Source organism: Ambystoma mexicanum, chromosome 6p (genome assembly GCF_040938575.1).
Source record: "Ambystoma mexicanum isolate Mex_15411 chromosome 6p, UKY_AmexF1_1, whole genome shotgun sequence".
Lineage (NCBI taxonomy): Eukaryota > Metazoa > Chordata > Amphibia > Caudata > Ambystomatidae > Ambystoma > Ambystoma mexicanum.
In genome coordinates this window covers 771646545-771669459 of record NC_090935.1, presented here as the reverse complement: position 1 = coordinate 771669459, position 22915 = coordinate 771646545, and the positions used below count along the sequence as shown (strand labels likewise).

At 44.9% G+C, this 22915-nt stretch overlaps 1 protein-coding gene across 1 annotated transcript in view; it reads left to right on the top strand.

Moving 5' to 3' along the window:
• The first annotated feature begins 231 nt into the window (after positions 1–231).
• MCTP1 (multiple C2 and transmembrane domain containing 1) overlaps positions 232–22915 on the top strand; it is a 3303831-nt gene continuing 3281147 nt past the window's right edge. Inside the window, exon 1 of the mRNA XM_069627643.1 lies at positions 232–406. Coding sequence (XP_069483744.1) covers positions 374–406 — 33 coding nt within the window. The 5' untranslated portion in view covers positions 232–373. The remainder of the gene's footprint in view (positions 407–22915) is intronic.

Genomic DNA, 22915 nt, shown 5'->3' with positions numbered 1-22915 from the left:
GGGCCGTGGCCTCGGTCTTTGGGTATGGCAGCTGTGGGCTCTCCAGACCCCTGTGACCGGCCGCTGGGCTCTCAGATATCATCGCCGGACAGCACGCGTTGCAGCCTGAGTAATACTGGCAGCGGAGCGGGATCTATTTCTGTGGCTGGTAACACGAGGAGCTAAAGTGACCTGCACTAGGGCAGCGACGGGTCGGGAGTGGGGTCAGGCAGGCCAGTGAGGTGGTACTTGCCGTGTTTATGTCGGCACTATCACCTAGCGGAGACGCAGTGAGAAGTTGGAGTGCCCCAAAGAAGGTAGCTGGGGGCAGAGCGCCGGTGCCAGCGCCGCGCAGCTGCAGAGGCCAGCCCGCGAAATTCGCTTTTTGGATGGAATGATACCTTGGGGTTCGTGTGCGGGAGAAATAGTGAGTACGCTCTAGAGAGGCAACAAGTCACGCTACCTGTGCTCCAGTCACGCGCGTTTCTGCACTGGCTGCGTTCTCAATGTGCCTATTCATTCTGCAGTCGTGCTTCGATATAGAAGCAGTTTTTCTTTCTGCCGTTGGTTTTTCATTTTAATGTTAGTTGTATGTTGCGCATTTCGATATTAACTGTCAATGTATTTCGAATATCCGCTGCACGCACCCCCCTGTACCATGTCACCTTCAAAGCAAGAACTAGCATATCCACATAACGACTCCATTTGTTAAACAGTTGCGCTCATCCGTTCGTCTTTTTGGGCCTGGTTCGTCTGGGGCGGGCTGCATCCGATGAATAACGTCGCCTCGCGCGAGGGTTGCCCACAGACGTGGACGCTCTGCGGAAAGGCTCGTGGCGGAAGCAGCTAGTGTGCGTGGCGATAGGGAACCTGCGCGAGCCTTCACACCGGAAACCACCTGCTGTCTCGCGCGCTTGGCCAGGTGCCATGGCTGAACTCCATTAAGCTAAGCGAGTGCTGCTGCGTGCCAGCGGCACTGGGCCACAGCCATTATTCATGCATTTTTAAAATCAGCAAGCGTGTGCTCTTAAAGCGATGCATCTAGCGTTTGCTCGTCAGTATTTTAATAAAGCTACAGCAAGAAGTCAGAAATGCTAAATCCGTTTTTTGCGCCTACTCCTGCTTTAAATGCACACGCCCTGGCCTGTAGCATCAAGGCGTAAACGGGTTACTCCTTCTTTTTCACCTTTCTTCTGTGTCTGTGTGAAAGGTTGCACCTTTTTATTTGTAAAAAAAAAATGCCTCAATCGATCATATCAATGTTCCCCCTTAACAATCATTCCTGACGTGTGCCGGTTATAACTATAACAGTTGTATCAACTCTGAGATTATTCAAGTGGAAACAGATTTGGGAAACAGCAGCAGAGCTGGCGATGACAGAACAGGCCGCGAAAATGAGTCATACGCGGCCTGCTGTGTATTTGTGTGGCTATTAGATAAACCGTGCTGTTTAAAATGTCAGAGTGCTTCCTTTCCTTTCCGGCATAGCTCTTGCAATTCAGAACAGGAGCCCACAGACAACATGGGGCAAAGGCTGGTGTGACATGAGTGCGGAATTTGGATTGTCCAAGACCTTTCACACGTGGGAATTCACCACTTGGAATTTCCTTATTGTAGGATTACTTTCCAAGTTAAGATGTATGGGATACGTAGCCCCTACTGTGCATAATAAGGATATTGCAAATCACGGTGAAATTCTGAGACTAAATAGAGGAAGGAGGCTGAAGGCCGAGTTCTTTTGGAAAGTCACGGAACTCCGAGGTGACTTGCGATATCCTTTCTCCATATCGTAGAGCATATTGTATTACGTGGAACTCCGAGGTGACTTGCAATATCCTGTCTACATATGGTAGAAGATATTGTATTACGTGGAACTCCGATGTGACTTGCGATATCCTTTCTACATGAGGTAGAGGATATTGTATTACGTGGAACTCCGAGGTGACTTGCGATATCCTTTCTATGTACGGTTGAGGATATTGTATTACGTGCAGCTCCTAGGATATCCTTTCTACGTACGGTAGTGGAACATGTCCATTCACTGTCACGCCCTTTAGTACCTGGCTTCTTGCTTAATGTTTGTAAGCGATCTTCCACTTGCTCATACATATAATCAATGCAGACCATGTTTGGATAACAAGACAATACTATGCAGCTTCTAAAGTGTTGCAGAAAAATGTGTAAGCAGTTAAATAAAATGCATTTTAAAATGTTTACATTTTGTACTTTAAAATAAGCAAGAACTTGCAGATTCTTGCTCTCATGAGTTAAACTCCAGCAGTGCACCAACAAAACCTACTACCATAAACACTTCCTTATCGGCTAATAAGTGAAACGTGTCACAGAAAGCACATTTACAAGGAAAAGCTTTTGGGAAGCTTATCACGGATTTAATAAAGTGTTGCAGTGGCAGCTGGAATTTTGCTCTACACTGGTTCAGCAGCAGACATTGTGACAACTGAAGCATAATAACTGATTGCAGATGGTTAGTGATGTCAGTTTCTTATTACAGGTCGGTAGTGAGGTCACAATTAGCTTGTAATAACATTATTTACAGGCTTTCATACTAGTACTGTAGGCTGCCATTTATATAATAGGATACAGAATTGTATATCCAAGTGCCATCAGAAGGGGATGTCTTTAGAATACACCAATTTATGCTTGACATAGTGACCTGGATGAAGTCGGTACGCTCGAAATTTAATAATTCCCAAACCAAATTCATCCAGTTTAGTACTTGTAAAATCCTAGACACAGTCACTTCTTTTTTTCCAGTCTTTATTCCTTGACAAGCCTCAAATGGATTGAAATCTTTTGGTTTTTATCGATCCTGAGCTTTCCCCAAATCACACACAGACAGGAAAGCGCAAACAGCACACTACCAACTTTCAGTACTTCGAAAAAAATAAAACAATTCTTACAACTAGCTGTTGGTAAGAATGGTTTAATCTTTGGTTCTTTGTCATGTGGATGGTGGCAATGCTTTACTTGTGGGGGTTCATGCTACTACTCTAAATCCCCTTGAAATAGCTTTTCCACAACGCTGCTAAACTGATTGTTGGAGCCAGAAAATGTGACTCAGTATGGCCAATTTTTCGGCTCTTACACTGCCTCCCCCTACAGGAGTGGGTTATTTTAAAATTGGGTTGTCTTGCCTTTAAAGCTCTTCATTTAGGCCTGTGGATGTCATTTAGGGGATGGCACGGGCCTCACCTGCGGCCCCTGAGGTCTCCCTAGTTACCCCTGTGGTCTCCCTTGCTACCCCTAAAAAAAATAACTTTTTTTTAATTGAGGCTCCTGGGCTCTGGCCAGCAGCTTGTGGCTCTTTGTTTCTGGAGTGGCTGGTTTTCTGATAGCTATAGCCATTACGATAGCTCAGTGGGTTGAGCACACGCTGCTGCAATGTGTGTGTGATCTGCAGGTTTCAGGTTCAACTCCCGACAAGGTAAACTAAGCCTTTCATCCTGCTGAGGTCGATAAATGAGTACCAACACAGGATGGGTAATATTGTGTGTATATTTGTTCTATATAAATCACTTAAGCGTAAGTGCTATATAACAACACATCATTGTTTGGCCTTGGACGTCTGCTTGCATTCACAGTAATTTGATAATGTGGACCTATACGCATGGATATTAATGATACATATGGTGATCCATTCTTGTATGAATGTATATCACTTTAGAGTGATATTGTAACCATACTTTTCGTAGTGTACTTGGAAGCAATGTTATGAGGTGCCACTTTCTGTTTTGTCAAGGGGTGAAAGGTTGTGTCCCATCGCTTCCCATGATGTCACTTTGGAGAGGGGTCAAATGACATCCCTTACTGTGATGTCATCAGAGGTCAAGGGTCATGTGATGTCACTTCCACTACCTCTGGCTTTTTGTTGAAATTACGTCCCTGTTTAGGCCACACTGCTTATCTTTCTGAAAAGCTTTATATTTTAGGTAGAAATGAGAACTCCCAAAACAAAGATAAGTTAACACTTTTTAATCCAGAGGTAAAGACAGGCCAAATAAAAAAAAAAAACGATTCCCTGTTGCCGCCCCAGCGTTTTGGAATTCTCTTCCAATTCATGTTCGTGAGGCTGACTCTTTATTGCACTGTAGGAAGTTGTTAAAAACTCACTTTTTCAAGAAAGGAATGCTGTTTTACATTAAGGATCTCATTAGTTGGATTTTAACTACCACAGTACCTTTATATTTTTATTGAAATTGTATATTTTTAAATGTACATTGTTTTGTATATGTGCTTTGATATTAATTGCTTCTATTTTTATAGGTATTCTGTATTGAATAAATGGATATTTTAATATTTCTTGTCGGGAAGGTCCCAGTTTTGACCTGGGAACTTATCTGTAAGTGACATTGTTTTTCTTTTTTGCCCTGTACAGCGCTCCGTATATCACGCGTTGGTAAGGTTTGCGCTATATAAATAAAATAAAACCAAAAAGGCATAATGAAAAAGTTGAGCAATTTGCTATCTTTATAATACTGAGTTATGTCTGTCCATTGCAGATATATATGTTGAGCTACTTTTTGGATATGAATATGCCAGAGAGCGGTGCTTCCTGTGCTTCGGGCTGTGAATGTAAGTTAAGTTCTGCGCTGCTCAATAGCCTTGATGCACAGGAGTTGAACTTTAGAGTGATGGTAAAAAAAGGGCGGGAATGCATTGAGCGCTCACTCAAATTTGGCTTGGTTTGAATCAATTAGAACCAATAAGATTTAGTTTTCATTTTTTATTACAATTTTCTTATTCCACATTTTGTGTAGACCTTTCCTAAAAACGTGTTTCACTGTAATCCAGCATCTGCAGGAGGAACAAATCCCTTTGCTTAAATGGTTTCCCGTTCACATTCTGAGGTACAGGTTCAAATATTCATGGTGCTCATAATGTGAGAACGGGGTTCACAGGGAGACCAAGCATCACAGGGAGACCAAGCATCTCCCTGTTGCATGCAGAAAGAGATGCGCCAACGTTTGGTACACATGGTAAGAGGATGGCTTCATAGGGAAACCAAGCATCTCCCTGTTGTGCAGGCAGAGCTGCGCACGTGCATGTTTTTTAGGCCACAGAAGAACCTTGACGCGTCTCTGTGTGCACGCTGCAGAGTAACGGTTGTTCTCCCTGTGAACTCCGTCCTCATGTCACGTGTACCGGGACTGTTTGAACTTTTAACCCTTTGTTACCTGACATAAGTTAATTATGCAGTGTTTCTCAGGTAGGAATTGGGCATGTCCATGGGCCCCGGCCACCTGTGCTCCATCCCAAATCTCCTCTGGGAGCCACAAACATCCAAGGAAGTTTGGAGAAGGATCCGCCCGATTTCAGGTGATTCTTATGAAAAAGGAAACATTGCAAAAATATGTTCCAATGCTGCAGCGAGCGAGGGAAGTGTGGGGGAAGGAATGCATAAGGGGCGGCTGCTAGTTGGTTTCACAAGAGGAAAACGAGCACTGTGCATGTGGCAACATTCTCCAGACAAGCCAGAAATGACAGTCTGCAGTGACAGATCTGAATGGGTTAATGCACCACACAACTAAACTAAGACCAACTACCCCTTTCTCAATCCGCTGTGTATCCGGCAGTCTTTCACTATCGTACTGTTTGCTAGTTCAGTCACAGCACATTAATCATGTTGGTACAAAAAGTGTACTAATTTAAAACAATTTTTATTCAAACACCTAATGTTTCATAAATAAAAACAGTTTAAGACATTCTGTGCACTTTCCACAAGGCACGCCAACATAAAACAAATGTATCAGTACCTTATACAATCCAATATATTACCAGATCGTGGTGTTAGTACGTGACATAAAGAATATATGTACACAGTTTTTGACAATTTTGATGTTTTCACCAGATTTGATGTATTTTGTCAATTAGGCTGTATACACCAATAACTAAACGAGAGCCAGCTATTATCTACTCTCATATATTAGGATTTCTATTTCTGTTCCTTGGACACTCTACATATGTTTCGGCACAACAAAAGGCATTAGACACTATCCCTAGTGTGTCTTCTTTCTTATTTAGGCTGTCTTCAGGACAGTTTTAATTCTTTAGGTTAACAAAGTATACACAGGAACCCCATAGGCAAATTCGAAAAGATCACTGCAATAAAAACAGACAAACGTTGAATTAAAACCCAAATTGGGAACAACATGATCTAGGAAGATTTTTTGAACCATATATCGTGAAAGGCTGATCTGCTTTCTACGCTTAGTCGGGTTAATGCACCTGCAGCAATGATGTGTGTAACCTGCAGGTCCCACATTTGAATCTGGAAAAGAACCACTCAGCCATCCACCATTCTGAATTTGATCAAATAAGTATGGTTAAAGTGGATGAGTCGAGTTTTAATAGAAGACCTGCAGAATTGCGCATGTGCTAGGCATGTCCAAGTCTGTTTACAATTATTTGGATATTGTTAAGATGGGTTCCGTTGAGGTTTGTAATATTACAATACAGGGCAGGGTTGTACAACGCCAAGCCTTGAGCACTGGAATCCTGATGGGTTTCAGGATATCCTTCATTAACATTCAGGAGAAAAAATGTGCATACATTTAGAATCATTGTATGCAAATTTATCTCATTCATATTAATGAGGGGAATCCTGAAAACCCTTCAAGTTTCCGGCCCACAGTTGGACAACCCTGATATAGGGAGATGATGCTTAACTACCATACAGCTGGGATGGGGTCAGCCTTACAGTATGTTTTCATGATGCAGCATTTGATCTTTCTAAGGATACTTCCACAAGTGCCACAGAGGTTATGATTTATCCATTAATTAATTATACAATAAAGGATAGTACATGCCTGGCAGATAATAAACCTGTGCTAGGCCAGTAAAGCTGCTGCCGACTCAGTCAATCACAAGAATGCATAAACAGTTATGCATCCACCCGACACTGATTATTAGAGTGTTATGCAAATATTGCAGCCTTGTACCTGGGAAAGAAAACATGGCATGTTTGTTTCCCTGTATGTGTTTGCTTCTTTTTCTGCCAGTAGAAAGCAAATTCTTCATTTTAGTTTCTATTTGAAACTGCCGCCTGTAAGACATTGGACCTGCAAACCAATGCTTTGTTTCTTTGGAATATCCACTGGTGGGAAAGGCTCTGAACTTTCCAACTCACTGATCACAGAATCTCCCATCAGCCCGATTCTGACATTAACTTAAGATACTTCTAGCACCGAGACTTTCTAAAAGTTCAGGACGTTTGTGATTTGCGGTTTAGAATAGTTCATTTGCGGAGGTCTACTGCTTACCTCGGGAGTCGGGACCTGGAGACTTGGTCTCTCATCTCACCGTTGGCTTTTCACTAAACATTGTTTGATTCTAAGCACATTCTTTGATTTTACTGTCACTAGAATTGTACACATGTGTAACATGTAAATATGCAAAAACAATGTCTCGGTCGGATAGCTCAGGGGCAACGCTCTCGCCTTGGAAGCACGGAGCAACACAGGTTCGATCCCCGGGTCCGTGCTTAGAAACCTCTGGATATTAAGCATGTTATAAATACCCAATTACAATTACAATGTGCCATCTACCATTCTCCTACCTACAGATTTCATATGACTCCCAGTCATATCCTGGCATCTGTGCTCTGGCCTTTGCCGAAAGGTACACGCCATAGTATTCAATGCACAGAACCTCCTGTTTGTGTAGCCCGTTACTGAATGTGTTCAACCTAATATGCCCAACAGCTCATTGGTGCCAGGCCTTTGCCTTGTCAAATACCTAATAAAATAAGATCCCTGTACACATTTAACGGTTGCGTGTCCACTCCAGGTCTCGCCGTGCTGCATTTGCAGTTCCAGTCTCTCCTGTGCTGCTTTTCCATCCCGGGTCAAGGGGAGGCGTGGCCTGGAGGGGCAGAGAGGTGGAGGTGGGAGGGCGGTGTGGGTGGAAGCGCCCACCACATGTTGGATGGGGAAACAGGAAGTGGACGAGAAGGGAGGGGCTTGGAAGAGCGAGCGAGTGATCTGCACTGTCAGTGACACCAGGAACAGGATAGTAGGAATGGGCAAGCGCACACCTTAGCCAACCGGTGTGGGGGTGAAGGTGGATGGATGCCCACCTGTGGTGTCTGAGTAGTGGTGAGGGAAGGGGGATCACTTCCAAGGGTGCAGAAAAAGGGCCACACCAAGGCAAAAACGCAGAGATGGAAGCACTGCTCGGGAGCAGACATGGCACCCTCTTGTCTTTAAGATGTGCGGTAGCAGTTTACAGCACCTTTCTCGCTGGTGGATCTGACTGAAGAGTGGGATTTGCCCGAGCCAATACGTGCATGTTTCCTCTGAGTCAGGCTCTCCCAGAGCTTGGATAGGGTGCACATGGCAGTTTCATGGATAGTGGGAGCAGTGCAATTTAGGCCCAAACCCAAACATTGTAGGGTTAGTGGTGACTAGTAGCTGCACCGCAGGCACACGATTTGCCCAAGGGCATCTCAGAGATGCTCCAGGCCGCTTTAGATTTGCTCCAGTTTTAGGCTTTGAGAATCAGGTATGAGGGAGAAGGAGCACATCTCGGTTGCTCGGACAATCTCCCAATTTTCCCCAGTGGAAATCTTTGGGAATAAAGCCCAGAGTGTTTGTTTAAACAGAGCACACAGGATTCATACAACACCACCCAAGGATAGGAAACTGTGGAGGTGAAAATGAATTAACATAAAAAGTGAATAATACTGTGAAAATGTGGGTGGGTCTCAGTATTTTCCTCACTGATGAATGTTTCATATAAGCATTGGCTTAATTGTTGAAAATGTATTGCATCATCTACAGTATATCTGACAGTTATGTCCATTTTCTACCTTCTCTCCTAGAAAACATTCATCTTTGGGCCTTTATATTTTTACTACTGTAATGCAGCATGGCCACAATATTCTTTTTTTTCTTTTTAGTTAAGCAATTTTTATTAAGCTTTGTAATGATGTCCTCAGTATTCTTATGTGGATTTGCACCTTCAGTGTCTGCAAGACTATTAAATCACCCAGTTTGCATCCTCCTCCCTCTACCTCTGCGTTTCCAGCCATTAGATTGCATGAGTGAACTATAAATAACTGCTAAATAAATGCATGCATAATATTTAACTTGTGAGATCACGGCCCTCATTACACGTCAGGTAGTGGACCATGGTGCTATTAGCACCATGGTCCATGCCGGATTCCGCCATGGTGGATGGCGGAATTACCGCCCCATTCCAAGGTGAGTGGGGCGGTAATTCCCCATTCACCATTTGCCCTTCCCCATTCCCATTTTTGCCCCATAGGGCATAATGGGGATGGGGAAGGCGCTAATTACGGCACCGTAAATTACGGTGCCGTAATTAGCACCAAGGTCGCTTAGCGCCTTGGACTTTAACACCTGCAAAAAGCAGGCGTTAAAGTGTGAATCAGGCGTTAAGGGTTTAACGGCGCCGACGCTCTTTACGGCGCCGTTAACCCCTTAACGCCTGACTTGTAATGAGGGCCCACATCTCTCTAAATCATTTGCACTTGCACTGACTGTCAGTCAACAGACAACAACGTTGAAAATCCTTTCATTTATGGTTAGCAACACAGAAGCAAACCTGTCACTTCATATGTGCATGATATGAGTTCCATCATTGTCAATTGGGGTGGCAGCCCCTGCAACCTCTAGCAACTCCCCTTAGCACCCCTTGTCACTGATTTGCAACCCCTACATTGAATATCGTATAGGCAGTGCTGGGAACAGAAAACAAATACATTGCTCTTTGAGCCAGGTTTATTTCTGTAGTTCTCAACAGTTGTCCCTCCCCTAACCCCCAGCCGTCTCCCATTGGCTGCTTTGGAGATAGCAGAATGGGTGGGGGCACCTCTTACCACCCTCACTAAATTACCATGGTTTGATGATGCAGTCCGCGCAGGAAGAGGATTGGATGTAGGAGGAGAAGCAGCAATAAGCAGTGCACACTTCAGCCCTCAACACACAACACACAACACAGATCACGCTGCACAGCAATGCCCATGCCAGGCTCCTAAGACCTGTCCATCTTAATTTGTACTGCTTTCGGACAGCTTCTTTCTCTGCTCTCGTCTCTTTCTCACTCTCCCGCTTCTGCGCTCTTCTCTTTCCCAGTGTCTGCATTCTTTAACAAGACGCTCGACTTCTAAACTCCTTTTCCCCTTCTTTATTTGCAGTTGCTTTTCCTTTTCCTCTTCTGCTTTTCTCCATGCAATATCTTCCAGCTCTCTCTGTTTTCTTTTGTTCCTCTCCTCTCTCTCTCGTGCTTCCGTTCGCTCCCTTTCCTTTCGTAGTCTTTTACTTTATTCCTTCTCTTCCCTTTCCCTTCTTTGTACTTCCTCCATTATATCTTGCCCACTGTGTTGCGAGTCCATTCTGCGTTATACTTGCGTATTTTGTCTTGATAACGTGGGGGGGACTTGCACATATGCTGAAGAGGTGTATCCTATATTTTCGTCACCTTTATATAACACTTTATCAATACTTACTTGACCTCAAATCGGGATTTCGAACCATCCAATTGCAATTAATACAATATAACAACCATTTCTCTGCCCTCTCTGGCTCACCATCAAAAAAACAAAGGCGTGCTCCACGCAACGCCCCTCTTGCGGCTTCCTCTGCCCTAAAGGCTCAAAGTACAATTCCACTCGTAAGCTTTTCAAGCTCCGCTCAAATTGCACAGCACAACTTTTCAATTCACAATCAGCAAACTACAGACTGAGTTCCACATCCTCCTGTATATTTTAAGTCCTATTAAACAACCTCACTGGTGACGTCACCACTACCATAGAGGAAGAAGTTTCAAAACTCGAGCTTTCAACAGATGTGTCCGCTTATGCCCTGCCCCAAACAAAATAACAAATAGAACATAACATGTAGACGGCCGCCTTCCTGTCTCGTAACAGGGAAATCCAATAAATCTTGTGGTCCCTTTTCTATAGCATTGCCTTACAGAAATGTACCTATGCGAGGTAAAACAGGAAACCACCTTTCGGGATATAAGGTAGCTTCTTCTGCTAACCAATTTACCCTGGTAAACCATTAAATGATCACCCATGAACCAAGCTGAATTGCCTAACTCACAGAGAAACCATTATATATTTTTGTTCTTTTTTCTTTCTTTTCAAAGTTTTTTCATCTGCAAGCTAAGCTGACTGTCTAAGCTGACCACCCAAACTGATCGCCTAACAACCAGATATCCTTACATCAAACAAAGACTTCAAACAAAGACAACAAACAGACATATCTTCCCCCCCATGTGCCTTTTAGCTGAGTCTATACTTACACTCTGTGATCCGCTGAGGTCTTTTTGACACCGACTCTCCCACAACCTGCCACTCTGCCGCCCAGTCTGATAGGTGCCCCACGGGAAGTGGGCAGGAATTTCTCTTCAAAGTCGGCTCCTTTCGGTCTCTTCTTTACACAGCTCCTGTCTACCTCTTCTTTACACACATGTGATTGTATGGATGGATTTCTGTGGGTCGCCACACAGCCCCTCAGGCACGAGGCAGGACGAGATGTTTTTTTGCTGAAAAATACGAGCAATCGTCCTCTGCTACCACTTTGTAAAGGTGGGCAGGGCTCTCTAGCAGTCACCCCAATTATCATCAGAGAACACTTGGGCCCATCAAAAACTCCATGCCACAAGAATGGAAGACTCTGTCATGGAGCAAAGCTGCTCTTTTTCATTTAGCAAACAAAATGACAAGGATCACACCAGAAAAACAAATATCCCCCAGAGCGCTGGTCTTCTAAGCATGTGTCACCTGGTTTTATCCCAGTGTGACATCACAAGTTCAGGTTCCAACCCAAAAACCTATCAGCCGATTACATTAATCAGTTTTGGTGAAAGATGTAGAGATATGTATGTGTATCCGTCCTCTACCTATGTGAGTCATAAGCATCTGCTTCCTGCCTATATACAATAAACTAGAGCAGGTTTGTGTAACTTCATGAATGAATGAATGTGTATTTCATGTATAATGCGGCTATGTCATGATGTCAGTGATGATGTCATTGATTTCTGGCTTTGCTGTCAGTCGACTTGCTCGATCAATGTCATTTCCATATCGTCCAAGATGTCTGAGCGAATAGCGCTTCTCACACCTGTGATACATTGAAGTTCGTGCTGAGGGGTCTAGAAATGAGGCACGTCTGTCGTTTCTGTGCTTTTGTGCTGATGGTCGTGTTGGGGACATGAGGGTTAGATTAGGCCCCCCCATCTACAATTCAGTTCCTCTTTGGGGTCTGAAGCCAGATTGGGTGGGGTTGAGGATCTGGTTCGATTCTGTGAACTGGCATAGTTGTGAGTTGGCCACTGGGTCAGCCAATTTAGCTATGAATCTGTTGTTTGAGATCGGTCTGTAATTGGTTGAGATGAGGGGGGCGAGTGTGGGCTTTTTGAAGAGAGGCTTGATGTAGGAGGTTTTGAATTATGCTGGGATGAGAGATGTGTTGACGGTGGATCTTGCGACGTCTCTGATGAAGGTGGATGTCATGATTTCTTTTAGTGAGGGTCTGGGGGGGAGGGGTCTCGTGGAATCCTGAGGTGCGGCTGTTAGTAGCTTGGTAAATTCAGGGTGGGAGAGAGGAGTGAAGGATGAGAAGAGTGGTGGTGGGGTGTAAGGCGGTACTGATGTCCCAATTCAGGTCACAGTGAGGGAGGCGTGTGCAAAGCTATTTTCGAGTCGATGGTGCGGTTTTCTTCTAGGGTTATGTTGTGAAGGTGGTCTGAGCACCATTATTATTATATCAAATTATTATCTGCGTTCTAGTGTGTGGTTCTGTGATTTAAGTGTTTTAAGGGCGGCGGTGAACCATTTAGGGAGAGGCCTTGTGTAGTAGAGAAGGATCTGAGAGGAGCAAGGGTGCTGAGAGCTTCAAAGAGCCAGTGATCAAAGTGGGTGAGGGTGATTTGCTCGAAGTGGAGGGGTGAGGAGGTCAAGGAGGACAGAAGGGATTCTGCAAGATCAGGAATGACTTTGACTTTCTTCCACGGGCAAGAGTGGGTAAGTGTCACCAGGGCTGCTGGAGGAGAGGGCCTCACTGTGGAAAGATTGAAGAAGATAGATGCGTAGTCAGTCCAGATGAATGGTCAGGGTGGCAGTGTGGTGATGAGGTCTGGTGAGCTAAATATTGCATCAAAGGTGCAACCTGCAGAGTGTGTAGGGCCTGACACTAGTTGTGTTAGATGTGGGGTGTCCAGGTTGTCCATTAGGGATCGTGTCATAGGGTTGTGTGGGATGTCGAACCAAATATTGAAGTCCACTAGTGTTGCGAGGAGGAGCTGGAAGACCATTATGGATGCTAACGAGTCACTTAGGGAGTCTGCCAAGCCCCTATTGTATCCCAGGGTTCTATATGCAAGCATGAAGCTGGGGGTGTGCCAGGGGGTGACCTGACATTTTACCAGGTGTGATTCACAGTCTGAGTTGCAGGCTTGTTCCTCTGAGTGCGGAGATGGAGAGTAGGCAGTGGTCGAAGTGGGCGGGAGCGGTCGGGAGCGGTGCTCCTATACTTCTTTAAAATAAGTTTTACTGTTCCTATACTTTTATTTTAAAAAGAAACCATTCCGGAATGGTTTCGTTTTAAAATAAAAGTGTAGGAAGAAGTTGAAACTTGAAATTTCAGTGCAGTGTATTGAGCGTTCCCTTAAACAGCAGACACATATGTTCTGGGGTTTGTATTGTGCATGGGAGTGGGCGTAGCGATGGGGTTTGTGGGGAGCGGTGCAGGCCAGTAGGGAACATAGTTCCACTATTTCTTTTCGTACACTTCGGCCACTGAGAGTAGGGGCTTGTGGAGGATGGAAATGTCACTTGCGTGCTTGTCCTGTTATGCACAATGAGATTATAGCCTGGAGGGAAGGCTTCAAGTTCAATGGGACGGAAGTCTTGGGAGAACCAAGTGTGAGTGATGAGAGGATATTGGGACCCTGCGAGGTGATAAGGTCGTAAATGTTGTGGTGGCTTTTAGCAACTGATCTGGCATTGATCAGAATGCACTTTAGGTTGCCAATTGATTGTGTGTTTGAGTTAGGGGGGTGTAGATTCTGGTAGGGAGCTGGGGCTGGGGGACTGGGGACTGAGAGGATGTAGATGTGAGGGAGGGTGAAAGTTGACACAGTGATAGCAGTAGTCAAGGGGGGAAGCCTGCTATGGGAGGTTAGGTGGATGGCTCGTGGTTGTAATGTAGAAGAATCAGAGGGCAGGAATTGGTGACTGGTCCGAGATGTGTTTGAAGGAAAGGTTTTATTGGGGTAGGCCGAGGGTTTCCGTGTAGGGAGGGCCGGAGGTGGCTTTATGCGTTGGTGTGTGTGAAGAGGGCTGGGGTGGTGGAAGGCCTCTGGATAGGGGTGGGTGTAGGGTTTATCAGGGATGCGATTTGTGCAGGGGGTATGTGTTGAAGTCCCTCATGTGAGGCTGAGCTGAGCTGGTGGAGGAGGAATCTGTGTTGTATAGAGGGTGGTGAGGGTTTGCGAAGCTCCAAACAGGTTTCCCAGTCATTTCCCGATCTGGGGACCATCTTCTAAGGGTGCTAGGGGGGACTGGTGATTGTCTTCTGGAGGTGTTCATGGGTGAGTGCCAGGTGGGCTGGTTAGCAGGCTGAGGAGTGATTTTTCTGGGTTTCGCAGAGTGAGGAAGGCAGTGACGGTGTAGGTGACAGAGATGTCTTAGGTCTCTGTGTGAAGTAGGGGGAGGTATACTCAATAGATGCTGCCCGGGAGATACATTATTTGTTTTTTAGGTATTGAGCAGGGGATGTGGGCATTTGTGAAAGGGCTGAAAGCACAGAACTTTTCATGCAGTGTTTAGAGATGCAAAGTGTGGAGAGCAATGTAATTGCAGAGTCGAAGGGGCCTGGGGGATGGGGTGGAGCGGTTCCTAGAAGGAGGGTTCTGGAGGATGGTATAGATCTTTGAAGACAATGCTGGAGAGAGAGGGAGGATACTTGGAGGGGTGTTACGGGAGGGGGAGTCTCAGCTACAAGGATGGGTCGGACGGATTGGACGGATCCTCACAATGGTGCTAAGGTGTCTGGGAGGTGGTGTCAAGTAAGGATGACGTCTGACCGGTGCATAGGTGGTGTTTCGGGTGCGCCTCTGATCTTGGAGCTGATAGACATAGCTGGAGCTGATAGACGTAGCCAGAGCAGGCACTGTGTAGCTGAAGGGCTACTCACAACGGGAAAGCAACCTGGGTCCTTACGGGAAGAAGACCGCGTGGCAGAGGAAAAACAGTAGTAAGTACAGGGCCTCATTACGGCCATGGTGGTCACGTAATGAAGGGTGCCGGTACAGGACTGGCACCGTTCAATTCGGGATGCCTGATTACGAGGTCCCTTAGCGTGAGCCGGAACAGACGTCTGGTAAAACGAGACGGCCTTTCCGGGTCCCGCAAGGGGACCAAGGAGCTAATAATGGGCCTGTTATTAGCTCCAACCCCATTCCCATTGAGCCCTATTGGGGCTCGAATGGGGAATGGTTCTGTGCATGAGGAATTACCGGGTCCTCCAAGGTCGGAATGATCCGGTAATTCCTCATTCACAGAACCCGGGCCCGGACACGATTTTGGAGGCAGCCATGGCTCTTTTAGCACCATGGCTACCTCCAAACTCGTAATGAGGCCCACAGTTTCGAAACCCACACCTTGAACACTTTGGGAAGAAGAGCAAGTGTGGCTGTGGAGAAAGGCAGTATCAGGATACAGTTGGGAGACCCGCACCCTGGACCCAAACGAGAGAAAACACATGTGGATGTGGAAAAGGCTGTCCAAATACCGTTGGGAGGCACTGTGGAAAGAAATGCAATGTGAAGGAACGAAACAACAGCTAAATTAAAATGTGGCCCCAATCCAGAAGCACTGTATGATGACTTAATCTGGCATATACGGCTTTAAGTGGCATATTTTGGCAGGAATTGTGACTTTGATGCTGCTCATAGCTGTATCTTGCATAGGATGACAGTACGTAGGTTATGAGGCTTTACATGACATAGGATAGCAGTGCTTGGGCAGTAAAGGCTACAATTGGCATATGATGGCAGCACCTGGGCATGTGAGGCGCCATGTAGAAATGAATGTCTACTGTCTATCTGCCATTTGAGAGCATGAGGGGTATAAAATGATAGTAACAAGCTATATGAAGCGCTACTGGAATATGAAGGAAGAGCGCCTGCCATATGATGGTGCTATGGTGCAATGTCTCATCTGTGTGAGGAACCAGGCTGAGCTAGGGGAGCCAGGAAGAAGAGCTAAGTGCGGGGCAATGGGAGTGAAAGGGGGGAGCACAGACTTGGGAGGTGGGAGGAGAGAAGAGCCAGGGGTTTCAGGGATGTCCCTGGGTTGTGCATAGGGAGTGTGGGGAGCAAGAGACAAGCATTCCCAGGGAAACTCCCTGATCAGCGGGAAAGAGATGTGGGGCTGGGCGTGGAGAAAAACACTGTGCAAGGAAGAACCCATTTTGCAGCTCCCAGGGCATGAGAGTCACAGCACAATAGGAGCTGTACATTTGATTCATTTTGCAAGAATCACATAGAAGGCGCTCTGCTGGCTGTGTCCCTGGCAATTAGGTCTTCACCGCCTGTCTTATAAAGACAGCAAGCAAGTTATTGTGCTCTAGGAAATTAAAGTTACATGTGGTCTGCTGTAGTAACTATTTGTTAGATTGATCTTACACAAATTGTAGCTTTGGCAAACACATGTGATGTCACTTCTCTTGATGCCAACTTTGTTAAATCCCATGTGATATCACTTCCTGTGGGGCGTTCTGGGTCGGAATGTGACTGGAAGTAATTTCACTTCCACTACCCCCTGCAGTGTGATGAATTGATGTCCCTGACAGCTTCACCTTGTCAGCTGTGTCGTCATCTCCAAGTGCCCCACTCCTGCCTCAGCTCAAGCGAAATAGCTGAAGACTTGGTGGGAAATGATGTGAACCTTTGGAAACCCTTACTGGTGGGCTCATCTCATCGCGGGTGGACTTAGTTCATGAAAAAACTCAAGACACTTCCGGCTGTTATGGCAAACTGCTCTAGTCCATTGACGTTCTGTCTGCTTGAGGGCAACGGATCATATCAGTTTTAAAACATGACGGCATGTTCCTAAATGGCTGCAAGACATTCTGTCCTAAATGCTCACAACATTTGGTACCTCAGATACTTCTTGTAAAAAGGGTTGTCCACTTGTTTTCTTTTTTTAAAAAAAATCTTTATTTAATTCTGACAAGGCATGTGAGCATTAAGCAGGCGAAATATCATTATACATTTAATGAAACCAACCGTACTAACATGAGCGGTATTGCTAATAAAACGGTTCTATGACTCTTAATGAATAAAGTCTTTCTAGTCATCCTCCTCACCGGAGCTTGCTTCTTGGACCTGTAGATATGCCCTGAATGCGGCCCATATGTCCTTGGGTCTGGAGTGGGACTGTATGCCTTGCACATACATCTCTCGTGTTCATGCGTGATGGTCAACTGTCCGAGCCATGCTTGGAGTGTTATCTTTTTGATAAATCATTTGTTGCTAGATCTGGCAGCCATGTTGGATTGTAGACATCCCTCTTTAGAACGTTCTTGGTGAATTATAGGAAACTAAAGGCTCCTGAGGAAAGAGGAAGGATCTACAAGGATAACCGAAAGAGATGTGCTTCCGGAAAGTTTCCAACCAGTAAAGATGTTTATTGGGGTACTGAGTAAAACATATTTTCTTGAATCCACTTCCTAAATGCATGCTCCTAAATAATAAAAGCCTGCACACGTTTTATTCTGTTTAATCCTAGGGTTTAAAACACCTCTCGTCGCAGGGCTTTCATCATTTATTTAAGCCTTCCTTACACTATGCATCTTTTAGGCTGATGCATAGACAATGCCTTTCCAAGAAAATGGATGTAAATTACCATGGTCTGTGCAGGTTTGTTGCAAATGCCCAATCTGCAGCGAGAGAGATCTATTCTTAATGCAGCGTAAAATGACGCCGTTAAATCATATTTGTCTAAACGTCGGCGAAATCTCACCGTTGACAAAGATCCGCAGCACCTTTTCCGTATCAGGTGTAGTTCAGGCGAAATTTAAATGGAGAAATGTGTTCCAATTTATCTGAGGGATTCATTGCTTTGCACAGCTTGTTTGGATTTGTGAAGCAATAGAGTGTGTTTATGCATTTGGGAGATTTATGGAGTGCTTAATCGCCGAAGCTTCAAATCACTGCACATATGAGTGAATATAGCAGGTGATTGATGGCGTCAATTACAGCTCAGCTAGAAGCTGGAGAGAAGCCAAGCCAGGGTTTCCATTTCTGCCTAAAAATGAAGTAGTATCAGGGGAAGCAACTTTCATAATTCCTCAGGGGAAAAGGGGGGTGACTGTACCAGAGGCGTTGCTAGGGGGGGGCCTAAGGGGGCTATAGCCCTGGGTCTTTTGGTTGTAGCTCTGGATAGAAGCTCAGGGACTACAACCAGAAGGATATAGCTAGCCCCGAGTCCCGCCAGTCCCCACATTAGCTTAGCCGCTGATCTTTTCCAGGCCTAGCAACACCCCTGGACTGTACTTTAGGGCCAAATAACGCGGGTGTGGGCTTGGGAAGGACAGAATGTTGGGGTTCGAACATTAAACCCGAGTCCCTAGAGGCGGCCTGCATCATAGATTGTTCTAATTAAATGCGGCACATGCACACATGCACACATGTATACTGTCCAAAGAAAAGGTCTTGAGAACCCATCTGCCTATGTTCTTTTTATGTGTTTTAAAGCACATTCAAGTGGGTGCAAGATAACGTCTTTGCAGCTATGAAAGACACATAGTTAAATGGATATGTTACTGCATACCTGTGTTGCGGAGTCAATGCTGTAATTTAGCATGTAAAAGGTTCGCGTAACTGAAATAGTGAAATGAACATTCACTGTTTAGGTCTTCAAAGTTTCCTTTCCTGCACTTAAAGAACAAATATTTTGAAAATATACTGCCGCATATACCAACATTAAGTCATTTCAAGAATTGCCCAATTGCGCTGAGTATCTCTTAATCAGTTTTTCATTTATTCCGTAAAAAAACAAGTTATAAATTAGTTTTTGATTGTATTACAATAAACACAACTTAACCAAATTTTTGCACAAACTTGCAGTTTCACATTTGACATTGGGTATCTTAGTCCCGTATCATCTCTTGCTCATCATACAGTGGCCTATTCCATATAAAAGTCAAGTTCTAGATTAGTTCTTAATTGCATTCCAATACACACAGCTTAAACCAAAATATTGCACAAATTTGCAGTTTCACATGTGCCATTGGGTATCTTAGTCCTGGGTCATCTGGTGGTCATCAAACAACGGCCTACAAGTCCTCATTGATTGTTGGGGGCCTACTAGTGAGCTTCTTCAGGGCTTTTATATTTATTAGTTCATATTTTCTGTACTTTTTTTGAAGACTTCCAAGTTCCTTCATTGAATGTTACATAAAGACATGCATCCGATCATTTATGGAGATTCGTGTGGTTCGTTTTTCTTTTTGATGAAATATAATGCTCAATCCTTTAGATATATTTTCAGAGTTCCTGATTTCTTTTAATGAGATATGTTTTCTCCCTCTGTCTTTTCACCGCCTTATTTCAAGGTGGGCAGACGCGGGCTGCTGCTCTCTGCGTGCTTCCAGGGTTTCCACCTGCAAAGTGGGCACATCCTGAAATGAATTAATTTAAATGTACAGAACACATACTGGTGTGGTGTTTGAATTTACCTAATGCAGCGGAGAGATTAAGGTGCCGATTCATGGAATATTTTGCACGGTGCAAAGTACTTTCCCTGGTGCAACACCCCGATTCATGGAACAGTGCCGTGCAAAGTCGCTTTGCACTGTTGCATGAATTAGGGTGTTTGTTGGCAGCGCAAAGTCACTTTGCACCAGTGAAAAGTACTTTGCACCGTGCAAAATATTCCATGAATCAGGCCCCATGTGTACATGTATCGAGAACATGTGCAAACATTACCGCATTAGTCATTTGCAATGGCGTGTGTTCTGTATTCTGTACCTTGTGTGTCTGGAAGGCTTTTTCACAGTGTGGTTCCAAAAAATGGAATGGGTCTATTAATGCGGGGCCTCGGCAATCTCTGCAGCAAATCTCAGTGAGAAAGAGTGGCACTAATTCTTTGTGAATACATCTTCGTATTATTATTTGTTAGAACAGACAATCCAATGAATGATTGTATACAAACACAGAGGATTAAGCACCAAAAGCATGCACAAGCCAGGAGGACAAACAAAAGGGCGAGGAAAAGATCTGGGATTTGATTGCTAGACAGACCTCTCTCTCTGAGACATGCCCCGAATTTGTTTTCCGAGCGGCTCCCCATTCCCTGAAGAGCCCGTGCACTTGGCATCCCTGGTTCGTGTACACAGAGGCATCTAAGGGTGAAGAGGAGAGGGGAAAAGGTTCCGGAGCAAACAGAGGGGCATATGACCCCTTGTATTATCTAGGTTATCGCCTTAAAGGGGTCATGGCAACGAGGCCCCTTCTAGCCAAGTAGAGCTCGGGATGTGAAACATTTTCATGAATTAGTGCTATGTTTTATTAAGTTATGTTAAAGGCTTTGGTACTGTACCAGTCAACACCATAATGGTCTAAAAGTACTAAGGCTCGCCGAATAGTGGCATGCTACAAAACACTTCATTTGTGTTATGTTTTGTGCTAATGTGAAGGACACAAGCTTGCAGTGATGGCCGTTGTTTTCAGATGTGATGTGGCCCCTCTCCCAAAGTGCTGACAGCAAGCTGGCTGCTGGGTTCTGCTAGGACTAGAGCGGGTAAGTCTCTCCTTCAGGAGCACTGCCTTGATATCTGCTCGGGCAGATGTACTTCAATCTGTTTGTGCAGTTTAAACAACTGTGTTATCCACCATCCACTGCTGGACTGGGGCTCCAGTAGAGCAGGCATGGCTTACAGGTACAGCATTCCCCCGCAGAGCTCCTGCAAAACAATGGAGTTTTAATATAGAATTAGGACTGTAAAAGAAATACTGTGACAATTGCCATTGTTTATCCTGTAGAAAAATCATTATTTCATGGAAGTTGCCATGGACATAAAGACTCTCAGATCACATGGAATATGCCCCTTTCAACAATACGCTCGTATCTCGTCCCCCGATTCAATGTTTTGCTGTTACGGATACATTGCACAGCGAACTAATTGCATAACTCTTCTCTCTCCAGATTATGGTAGTCAGTGCAAATCACATTGACCATTTGCAAACGTTTAGCCATTTTCAAGAGGTCGCCCAACCTAGTATAGTGTGCCTGCTGCATGCTGCCCCACACATATGGCGCTAGGTCATCCTTACTAGCTGTCTTCTTTGGAAGCAAGATTGCTGGATTACAGTCCCAGAAGAAACATATTTTTCCAAACATTTGAAAAGGGAAATCTCAATATCAATGTTCTGCTCTCTATGAACAGGACATGCCTCTACATGTAAAACATCTGTGTAGTACTATAATATATCACGCTCCATCCGTACACTCTTTATGAAAGCTACTGTGCTGTATGTAAATCTGTAGTACTGTATTTGGGGACCCGTACTGTGGTACTTTACAGTCTGTGGATACCCTCCTTTAAAAATGAAAAGAATATAGTGTATTTTGCACTCGTGTTCTTGGAATGCTGTATTTGGGTTATGGCCACCTTAGTGTAGAGGTTCTGTCCTTCCATACTATAATTCGAAGTTGAACACGTAGTACCGTTCCAACGGACTGATGTTAGGTGGTTGTAGCATTGCACTATTTGTTTCGGTATGGCTGTAGGTGGCGCTTTAGTGCCACCAAGTGTCAGTCAACATCAAAATTCTACTAGTGTGGAGAGGGAAAACTGACATTGACTTCAACCGTATCCCCACTCTCCCTACACTCATGACACACAGGCATTGCTGGCCAACATCACAACCGGACATTGGTAGTAATGGTTATTGAAGCTTTGCCTCTGTCATTCGGACTACATAAGTGAGAGATCTTTAATAGAGAATGCAGCGTATGCCCACAAAACGGGCCAATCTGCCCACATTAAACATGGCGTCTGACCACATAGGTCTTTAGTGATGGCAGAGTGCATCTTTAGTGTGGGCAAATTGCCAATTTTTGTTCAGTTCTCCGTTTTAACCAACCCCCTCACGCCTGCTCTGCATGTGTCCCGGCTGAGCCACGGGAACTCCAGTCCTCCTCTTGTATTCACATGGGACAGGCAGCATGATGTCTCCGATCTCCACTGCCTGCAACATCTGTACGATATAACGATTTTATATTTTATAGGAGGATGCTTGTAACATGACACATGGAAGAAATATCATGTCTATCAAGTTTGGGAGAGAAGAATGCAAACACCTTTGTGGTCGGTTACGGGAGGGCCTTTCCTCCAGTCTAGGAATATCCAAAATGTTTTACAAGTGCTAGTAAACATGAATTGTTCATGTACATAAAAGTAGCCTGTTTTCTATTTCCGTGCACACTAGCAATACATGGGGCCTCATTACACGGATGGCGGTAAGGATTTACCGGTACCGGTAAAATACTGGTACCGGTAAATCCTTACCGCCTTACAACGAGGTCCCTTTGCGGGTTGGGGGATTTAACGCCTGCTTTTTGCAGGCGTTAAAATTCAATCCGCAAAGGGACCTCGGAGCTAATTACGGCACCGCAAAATTACGGTGCCGTAATTAGCGCCTTCCCCATTCCCATAGAGCCCTATGGGGCAGAAATGGGAATGGGGAAGGGCAATGGTGGAAGGAGGATTTACCGCCCCTCCAACCTTGGAATGGGGCAGTAAATCCCTTTTCCACCAAGGCGGTGCCGGTATTTTAATAGCGCCATGGCTCACTGCCTACCGTGTAATGAGGCCCATGGTTCTTAGCACTTGTAAATGTACTTTGTGTTTCCTTCTTGGGAGGAAAGACCACCATA